Raw genomic sequence first — 9,809 nt, forward strand, 5'->3', positions numbered from 1 at the left:
TTAGATTTTGGCAAAGTACCGTTTGCCAAAATCTAATAACAAGCTGAAATTTTTGTGTGCATTCTGCACAGGTGCAACATTTGAGATCTCCACCCAGGTCTTCTCCTGCTCTGAGTGTCTGTTTTTCCACATGAAGGAGTCGTACCTCCTGCAGCACATCAAGCACAGTCACCCAGAGCAGAACAACAAACTCCAGGTGACCGCAAAGAAGACTCCGGCCCCACAGCCTTTCCCCATCCATGACAGGCTGGATTCTCATACGTGCCCGGACTGCAGCAAGACGTTCAGGCGGGCCTCAGATGTGACCTGTCACCAGCGCACCCACACGGGCGAGCAGCCGTACAGCTGAGAGGAATGCAGCAAGGCCTTTAAGAACTCCTGGGATCTGACGAGGCATTGACATGTCCACACCGGAGGGCGTCCCTTCCTCTGTTCCCAGTGCGGCAAACGCTTCACCCAGATGGGGTTGTTCAGGCTGCATTTTGACCGCACCGCATGCAGCCGGACCTGCAACTCTCCGCTGGACTTAACCACGGAGGTGGTGGATGCGGAGGAGAATCCCTGCAAAGAAGGCGGGGAGTACAAGTGCCAGAAGTGCGGTGAGAGCTTCAACAGCATCTTGGAGCGCCTGAGGCACAGGGAGCCGCACTTGGTGAGGCGGCAGTACAGATGCTCCCAGTGCGAGAAGATCTACAGCCGTGCCTTTGACCTCAACAGGCACCAGATGAAACACAGCAGATAAAACTGTATTTTTCAGGTCTGAATGAGTGTTAAATTTTAAGAGTATGGAATAATGTTATTTCCAGACTTTATTCCCTATCCCACTGTCTGAAGACTGTATCCTCCATCTGTGTTTAGCCACCATCTATTAATCATCTATCTGGGCCACTTTCCTTCTTCCTCTTCGTCCATCTGGTCTGCTGAAATCTGAGCAGATCTGTGTTGAAAATGTGCAGGATCCCATTATAAGGTGGGGTGTACTTCAGAACTACACTTCTGAAGTACACTACACTTAAAAACATGTCAGTGTTTGGTGATGCCACATGCAGACCAGTAGAAAGAGCAAGTTCTGTTTGGCACTTCTTTTCCATCAAAATCTGGAGCAACTTCAAAAGGGGTTTGGTACCAGAGGCATAAAGGATTTAGTCATTAGCTATTTTTACTTACAGTTGAAGGAAACTTGGCTCACTGGGATTTTGTTTGGCTCAGTGGTCAACCCTCTCTTTCTCATCCTGTTCAGATAAAACTCACTACAAATAATGAAAGTGTCGGCACTGAAAGTGAAACATTTTTTCCACAGTGCTGCATGTGGTTTTGTAGACATGCATGTAGTTGGACAATTCTCCCTGCATATGTTTGTAGTGTTGCAATAGGCAGAGGCCGCTCCTGTCACATCACCAGACAACCGCATTAGTCTCTTAAAGAAAATTAAAAAACACTGACTTTATATAAACTATTTTCACGAGAAAGTACCGACATCAAAATTTAGCTTCCACTTATTTTTTAAAGATTAATTCATAGCCTGCTACTTTAAAAAATAGTGAGTCTGTGCACAACCCATCTCTTACTTCAAGCTCACCTCAAAAGCTGGCAAGTTTGTTAGAAATAGTTTAATGAAGAAATAGACGCATCAAGATTAATTGGTGTCTTCTGTTGTATTTATTAGAGTAAATCTAATATATTTTACATAATCAGTGCCACCGTAATAATTGGATCCATTTACGCTAAATCTATAAACAGCACTATTACTTGCACCACGTGTTCGTCACACAGGGTGGCGTTTTCTTCAGTTTGAAATTTTAAAAATTTCCCTCCAAGTTTCCCGCCGGACCGCTTTATTTGCAGGGACTTCCGCTCGCAGTTTACATATCCCGTGTCGTTTTCCGGGTGGTGGTTACACTCAGGCAAGCTGAGCCGTCGTTATAATCAACCTTGTAAACAAAAGTTGCTTAACGGGTTGACTTCAGCGATACGTGAACGGGAAAGACATGCATATCAAAACTGGTGAGTTTGAACAGCTGTTTGGTTTACATTTGCTGGTGTTTGTTAACTTTCAGAGCTTTGTAGGTTGTCTCGCCGCGGGATTAGCATCTGGGCTAGCGATACCGAAGGCAGCCTGGTCACCGCTTTGAATGGAGGCTGTTGGAGTGGGGGTTACGAAACTTTGACTTCGCTTTGCGCGGCTATTAGCTGTTAAGCCTGAAAATGTGTTCAGTATTTAAGTTATAACCCTGACTGTGTGTCTTATCACTATTAAACTGAATTAATTTTTTTTACAAAAAATTCAACAACACGAGGTGGTCCGTCGAGTTTAGTTCGCAGCACTTAGGCGCTACTAACTAGTTTGCTAACGCCGGTGCTAGCTGGTAGTGTTGGCTGTCCTATTTCAAATGAGCTGCGTAGCTAATAGCTCACAACGTGGCGCTGTGTGTCGAAACTGGTCTTCTAAAGGCAGCATGTCAAGGCTGCTGTTCGAAGAAACCAGCTAGCTTCCCGAAATTTCTGTTGCGACGTGTTAAACTGTGTCGGTGGATTTCTATAAACGGTGGGGGTCGTTTAGTGTGGTTGTACCCAACATGTCCCACCTCTCTACTCATCACTCAACAACCATCCGAACCGCATTGCTTTAAGCTTAGGTAACATGTATTTACTTTTCGCATGATTTGCCGTCGAAAATAGCCAATAATTACGTCAGCATGTTTTTGAGTCATGTGGGTCGAAGGTGGCTGCTCAGCAATAAAAATATAAAAACGAACCAACTTTTACCAGTAGACGCATTATCCTATGATTCATCTTTTTCTTTTTCCTGATCAAGATGGAGACTGTGACCCAATTTGCAGCATGATATTGTTTCGTATAACGCTTTAATTCATTTAAAAGTAATTTTAGAGTTTATCAATGAAATGTGAATTACAACGTGTGGTTTTGATTTTAAAAAATCAGCGCAAAAAAAAAAAAATCTCTCCAATAAACTAGCTATGTTTGATGTTTCATCCCTTTTAATACGCCAACTTCTCATCTGGATTTTATGAATTGACTGTCCTTCAGATTGTTCACGCAATTTTGATCCGGTACAATTTGTTCCCTCCTGCACATGGTAAAAGCAGAGACAACAGGGAGCTGCTGTTGAGTTTTGAGCTGACTTCCACAGTAAAGTCACATGAAAACGTGTTATTCACCCCCACTGTGTGTTTACACAATCATGGAAGCGAATAAATTGGCCCCTTTGCCTGTTAGCATCCCCCCATTTCATGCCTGTGTGCTTTTACTTTTGTTCCGATTTCCATTTCACACCTGTAAACAGGCATCCAGTTGTCACATGAATTATAAAAATCTTTGATTCTTATGAACAGTTAGATTCCCTTTTGTCCATCCATTCATCCATCCTGCGGTTTGGATGCTTACGTGTTGGAGTTGCTTTGCCTCATGTCCTTATAGAAAATTTTAGATCATTACTTTAAATTGTTACTGGCTGACTTGTGTACTGAAGAGGATTGAAGCAAACAACCAAAGGTGTAAATTAGTGAATATCAGCTCCACTTCCAGATACAATAATAAAAAAAAATATTCATGTTCATGAACTATAAACAGATTATTGTAGTTTATGAACTGAGATAAATACCAAAATGCTCAAATCTTATGAACAGATTTGTTTTTATGTTTTCATGGTTTTGTGCACTTTTTAGAAAATGTAATTTGTGTCCGAATACTCAAAGTTGTTTCTGGTCAGTTTGAACTGCCCAGTGGCCTCTGGGTAGTTTCAGCTGGTACAAAACAGCTGAAATTACAAATGTTCAAAATAGCGACTGGGTGAAATGACCAGTACTCTGTATAAAAATGTTTTTTTACTCAACATTTTTGTGCTAAAGTCTAAATATGGGCTGTGTCAGTTTGCTTCCCATCACCCAAACCCAGTCCTTGGTTGGACCTTTTTTAAAAGACAGAAATTCAAAGCTTTAGTGTATGAGAGGTGAAGGTTTGTGTTGTAGCCAACATGGATCACTACTAGTTGGATCAAACTAGCATAAAGCAGAGATGTGGCTACAACTAGCAGTTAGTTTAGTAATCCATTATTCTACTGAGTATTCTGTCGATTAGTCGGATAAAACAAATCTTATTCTGATTTTTCATTTAATCACTGAAGTCTTACACATTAGAAATGCATTAAAAGATGCAAAAAATTCAACTATGGTACTTTTTACAATAAAATAAACATGTTGCCTAAGATGAAACGACAGCATTCCTTCAGCAAAGGATGAATCTAAAAGCATATTGTCAACGAATAGTTGGACAGGAACAAGTCCTATAATTAAAGCTTCAGTTGGTTCAAATTCTGAAAAAAAAACAAAACTATTAAACACATTTTGCTAGGAGATTTTAGAATTTGAACTGGTTGAAGGTAAAACTATGTCACTTCAGAAGTTCTGGGTAGAATAAAGGCTTTTCATATAAAGGACAAAATGTAAAACATTTGTGTACAGTTTTGGCTTAATTACTTATGATTGTTTTAGCAAATGGCCTTTAAGTCTGTATATTCACCTAATCGATTACTAAATTAGTTAATTTCAAAAAATGTTTAATCACGATTAATCTGATTAATTGTTTCAACCTAATGCAGAATGATGTTTTCACCGACTTGTCTACGTTTTCATTCCAGGTACATGGGAAGCAAGCAACACTGTGTGTGAGTCCGAAACCCTGTGTGACCAAGCAGTCCTCGTGTCGGCAACCAAGTCCGAGCCGCAGATCCGTAACCGCCGCCTGTCTCCTGGTTCGGGAAACTGCGGAGGAGGAGGCGGCGGCTGCATCTCCAGAAACACCCAGTCTCCACGACAACGATCCCCCCAGTGCGAGCCGAACGGCCCCAGCCACGCCCACGGCCCGAGCTTCCGCAGGGAGAAGGAGCGCAAGAACCAGCCTCACAAGGGCCGCACTGTCCGGAGGGAGAGCCAGAAGGGGGCGCTGCGAGCCGGCGAGCGCCCACTAAAGGCCAATCAGAAGGAGAAGTGGGTGGAGGACAGTCTGTCGCTGCTCAAGCCTCCGCCCGCTTTCCCGGTGCAGGACAGTCCTGCCAAGCTGCAGCCAGCCGTGAGCTACGCCTCCAAGGTGAAGGCCGGAGCAACAAGCGGAACGCTGGAGGAGGAGCGGCCCGCCATCGGGGACCTGCTGCAGAACCAGTGGGGTCTGAGTTTTATTAGTGAAGCTAAGCCAATCACAGAGGGGCCCCTCCCTCACCCTGCTGCTAGCCCTCTAGTGGACACAGAGAGCAAACACCCAGTGGACCTTCAGCATGATGCAGCTCTCACAGTTCAGCTCCAGGAGGAAACTCCTGTTCCCACTTCTGAGGCGCAGCAGGCCAACGGGGACCTCCTGCTCAGCTGTCGCCATCTAGTGGAGGCTTTGAACTATCACAATAGAGGTAGGTGCTTCAGCTGCACACTGGCTTTAAGTGACAATAGAGACCAGCTGGTAATTTTTGGTTTTCTCCCCCTTTTAGAATGGAATATAATCCGTAACAGACAGAAGAAAGGTGAGTTGACTAAACTATTTTACATTTTATGGAGTATGGTATGCAACCTTAAAGTGTCACTGACATGGCAAAACCACTGAGATTTCATTCTGTTAACACAAAAGCTATTAATAATTAGTTCTCATAGAATAGTCTAAATGCAGTGTCTCTGTTTTCCTCTGAGTAGCTGGGTCAAACGCCAGCGCCACCTTGTGACAAACTAATAAAACTGAGTACACAGAAGCAGAAGGTGTTGTGAGGATTTCTCTGCAGTTTTAGAGGAAGAACCTAGAAGGAGTGACGAAGAAGAGGGTTCTACTGAAGGGCAGCAGCAGTATTTACTGAGCCTTATTGTTCAGGAAGCAACAATGACTTCAATGTTTCTGGGCAGGAAGTGTTAGAGCTGGACATTTGTTACCTCCAAATCACTGAATTGTAATAAACAGATAATAATCCACTTTAAAGTAATTGGATTATTGGAATTAAACCAGAATTAAAGATGAATTATCATATTCATAGATATGTTTACCATTCAGTGATTTGGAGACAACTCTCTGCTCTCCAGAGAAGGATCTGACCCTTCACTGTCAGATCCTTCCTCCCCAGAAAGGTTGAAATCATTGTTGCTTCCTGAACAATATGGCTGCAGTCCGTCAGTAGAACCAGCTCCCTCTTCTTCATCACTCCTTCTAGATTCTTCCTCCAAACTGCAGAGAAATCACTCAAGTTTTCACTGAATTCTCAACTTCCTCTGCTTCTGTGTGCTCAGCTTTGGTTGTTTATGGTTCAACTTACCCTGATTACATCACAAGATGGCGCTTGGCCCACTTACTACAGACAAAAACAGCTACACTCCATTCATAGTAGGTCTAAAATACAACTTGGTATCTGTCAAAGCATTTACAAAAGCTTAAATAAAAAAAAGTCTTTTCATGCCAATTTTGAATTTTGCATTTAAAGTTTTTATTTGAAACTGCTGTCAACATTGGGTCACATATGATTATAAATGTTCATAACTGTCCACTCAGAATTGATACCTTTGTTCATCACTTCTGGTTTTGTGGTAAGCAGCACCTTTGTGTACACCTGAAATGGCACCTCCTACAGGCTGTGTATGGTAGAATTAGAAATGTGAAAGAAATACAGGTCACTTTTCTTGTTTGAGACATTTTATTGGTATTTAAACATGAAAATGAAACCAAATGTATTGATCAGTTTTTGTTGAGTTGAATCTGATTTGCTTTTATTGTTCCAGATCCAAAAAGAGTGGTGTGGTATAAGGAGACCCAGGAGCGTCCAGCCTAGCAGTGTGACCGACACACAGCATCAAACGCCTACAGAACACACGCACACACACACACCTTCACGCACATTTATGCTCACGGAAGACGGACAAATTTGAGTCCCATCCTCACAAGCTGCACTCAGGATGATGTCTTCATGATGTCTTCACATAAAGCCACACTGAGACACTTTGGACTAACTCCTTTGAGATCTTACAGCAATGGACTTTTTTTAACGCCTTACAGAAAGCCTGCCTTAAATAATCACCTCATTCCCATTTTAGCTTCTTCCTGTAAAGCTGGTCTTTTTCCCCTCCTACACTGTTTATTTTCTTTTAACAATCTCCAAGGAGTCTAATTTAATTAATTTTCTCCCTGTTTTTGAAAGTTGCAGTTTTATTCAATGTTGTCCTCTGCAAAGCGAGTGGTCAATCAGCACTTTGTTTAAAACTGACCAATGGGTGTGTGAGACGCCCTCTGAATTTTTTTTCTCCCTGTTTTGAATTGGAAACCAGAAGAATGTCCTGTACCTACTTGAGTTTTATTGTTTATGAATGCAAGGGTTGTCAGTTTCATGTCTTCAGTTTACAGAGGGGTGTAGTTAACGGCACAGTACAGTTCACCCTTTACCCTACAGATCTTAATGCTGTGTTCTCATAATTATTGTTTTTTATTTGGTTCCTATAGGGTGAATGTTTGAATCCATAAGGGATGTCGCAATGTTCTGTGTGGTAGCTTTTGAAAATTTATCTGAATTAAAGTAAAAATTACACTGGAGAAGGAGAAGGGACGCAAGAAAGTATTGCTTAATAAAAATGAATAAACTTTGAGAGTTTGACTACATTTGATTTGCTGCCTGCTGTAGAGACTAGCTTAATTCCCCCTCATATGTAATGCTTTGTGTCTTACCATATTCACTTTAAGCTTACAAAAACTAACCTTTGAAACGGGAGTAAATTATATAAAAAATACTTTATTAACTTTCTGAGCCCAGTGAGATTCCAAAGCCAGGCTGCTCCTCAGTCTCTCCACGTCACCTCTACTTCATCAGTCCTGTATCTGGAGCAGTGATCAACAGGCTACCATCAGTCATCCATAGATACTGAGACAGAAATCCTGGGACTGTAGCTGCTGCCGTTACCTTTGTGTGATCCAAGAGTCTTCCAGCTCTGTGACGTAGCCGCTTCGGAACATCTCCCAACCCGCCTGAGCGATCATCGCTCCGTTATCTATGCAGAATCTGGGTCAGAGCACACAAACCTAAACAACCTGATGCTTTTTAACTTCATAATAGTAAGATCTTGTTTACACCAAGTGGTTTGTATCTGGAGACTCAGATCCTGAATCCAAAGTAATCAACATAATATTTTTAAATGCTTAGTGTGGTTGACATCTGGAAACGCTCAAGTTTCAGCATTTATACCACTGCAGTTACTGTATTTCTACCACACAGTTAACTGCAAATGTGTGTTCCTATGGAAACGGCTGTGTCATGGTGGATGGGTTTGTTTACCGCTCGTCTGTAGCAAACAGTTTGGCTCCTCTCTCCTTGCACATCACCCCCATCATCTCCTGCAGACGCAGGTTACCTGTGGAGGAAACATGTTGCTTCCTTCATGTTTTGTAGGAAAAGAAACTCGGGGATTTACACAAATACTTGAAGGCAGCAGTTCATTACTAACAGAAAGCTGTATGTTTTTAACAACTTTGTTTTAGCCCACGTTGAGATGCATTTTATAAAAGATTTCAGTCTTTTTAAAAGAAACTGAACCTGAATGCTGTTTTTTTACAAGACGAATGTGAAGGTAGCGTCACTCTGATCATTTAGTTTTCTCAGCTTAACTTGCTTAGTTAAGGTTGTTTGGTGTTCAGAAGTAACCACAAACATGAATGTTGCCTAATAAGTTTTCTATCCAAATCTCAGAATGCAAATGAGCAGCAGCTCTGGGAATTGAGCCTTTATGACATATAGTCTGTCAGCAAAGACTATGGGAGAGAATAAAATGGATGCAAGTCAAATAGATAATGACCTACTATAATATATATATATATATATGTGTGTGTGTTTCTATTTATGTATGGATATTTTATGTATTCATGTATTGTGAAGGACATACTGAGTCATTTCTGCCCAGCGATTGTCTATATCCCAAACTCCTGAAATGCCTCTTTTAGTGTACATTTCTGACAGTTTTTCCTTCCACTCAACCTTCTATTAATATAATGGGACGACAGCATCTGTGAACAAAGCTACTGAACTGATTAACTTACAGCCCACTCCTCCGACAATCAGGACCTCCTGGGAGCCGCAGTGAGCCATGGCCCTCTCTGTGATCTCCACCAGCATGGCGAACACCGTCTCCTGCAGGGGTAATGGGAAGGTGCTGCACGTCACTCATTTTATATTCATGTCAAATAATCTTATCGTTTCATCACAAATGGAAACACTTTTCCATCTATTCATTTGAATCAGCTACCAAGTGGTTCAGAGTACCTGAAGGGAGAAGCACAGATCCTCTGCGGTGCACTGACCAGAGCTCAGCATTTTATTAGCAGCTTCCTGTCAGCAAAAAATAATGATTAGACCTGAGAAATCAAACAGTTTAAGTCTTTTCTTTCTTCCTTCCTCCTCTCTGTTTTCTCTCAATTCTTTCCTGTTTTTGAGTCCAGTCCTGTTGTTTGTCCTTCCTTGCTTGCTTTCTGGAGCTATTATTGGATATATTATGCCCTGCGTCTCCAACGCCGAACCATGGATCAGTTCACACCGAGTTTATGTGCAGCGGCTCTATTTTCCTCCTGTACTACCAGATCGATGGCATTCAATTTAAAAGCTGCATCATATGAACTTCTTCCTGTTTCCATGATAAGGGGGTTTGTGCTTGTTCTAAATCAGTGTTTCTCAACCTTTTTGGGCCAGCGCTCCCCAAGCCTTTATCCAGGTCCCTCACCGCCCCCCACCAAAGAATTTGTAGGCTACTTTGCACATTATTTTATTATTAATGCTACTATCACTATTG

General features: G+C 41.9%; 2 protein-coding genes across 3 annotated transcripts in view; one reads left to right on the forward strand and one right to left on the reverse strand.

The window, feature by feature from the left end:
* Nucleotides 1-1,824: 1,824 nt before the first annotated feature.
* On the forward strand, nt 1,825-7,622 carry LOC106935633 (uncharacterized). 2 transcript variants are annotated; one of them, XM_015016189.1, is made up of 4 exons: nt 1,825-2,004; nt 4,658-5,419; nt 5,498-5,530; nt 6,279-6,388. In XM_015016189.1, the coding sequence occupies exons 1-4, from the start codon at nt 1,989-1,991 to the stop codon at nt 6,371-6,373; spliced, it is 906 nt and encodes a 301-aa protein (XP_014871675.1). In that variant the 5' UTR covers nt 1,825-1,988; the 3' UTR covers nt 6,374-6,388. The 2 variants fall into 2 exon arrangements, with proteins under 2 accessions (XP_014871675.1, XP_014871676.1); XM_015016190.1 differs by lacking the exon at nt 6,279-6,388 and adding an exon at nt 6,765-7,622 and having other exon boundaries at nt 1,828-2,004.
* Nucleotides 7,623-7,745: 123 nt separating this feature from the next.
* Nucleotides 7,746-9,809, reverse strand: part of osgep (O-sialoglycoprotein endopeptidase) — a 10,472-nt gene continuing 8,408 nt past the window's right edge. The window contains exons 8-12 of the mRNA XM_015016185.1: nt 9,287-9,352; nt 9,064-9,154; nt 8,306-8,381; nt 7,934-8,032; nt 7,746-7,851 (exon numbers count right to left, since the gene is read on the reverse strand). Coding sequence (XP_014871671.1) covers nt 7,812-7,851; nt 7,934-8,032; nt 8,306-8,381; nt 9,064-9,154; nt 9,287-9,352 — 372 coding nt within the window. The 3' untranslated portion in view covers nt 7,746-7,811. The remainder of the gene's footprint in view (nt 7,852-7,933; nt 8,033-8,305; nt 8,382-9,063; nt 9,155-9,286; nt 9,353-9,809) is intronic.

The sequence above is a fragment of the Poecilia latipinna genome, unplaced genomic scaffold (assembly GCF_001443285.1).
Source record: "Poecilia latipinna isolate Pla-1442-1.1 unplaced genomic scaffold, P_latipinna-1.0 Scaffold1991, whole genome shotgun sequence".
Classification (NCBI taxonomy): Eukaryota; Metazoa; Chordata; class Actinopteri; order Cyprinodontiformes; family Poeciliidae; genus Poecilia; species Poecilia latipinna.

Coding starts and splice junctions, on each gene's coding strand:
- LOC106935633 (XM_015016189.1), top strand. Junction 5,420..5,497: donor TTTGAACTATCACAATAGAG/GTAGGTGCTTCA, acceptor TCCCCCTTTTAG/AATGGAATATAATCCGTAAC. Junction 5,531..6,278: donor CCGTAACAGACAGAAGAAAG/GTGAGTTGACTA, acceptor CTGTGTGCTCAG/CTTTGGTTGTTTATGGTTCA.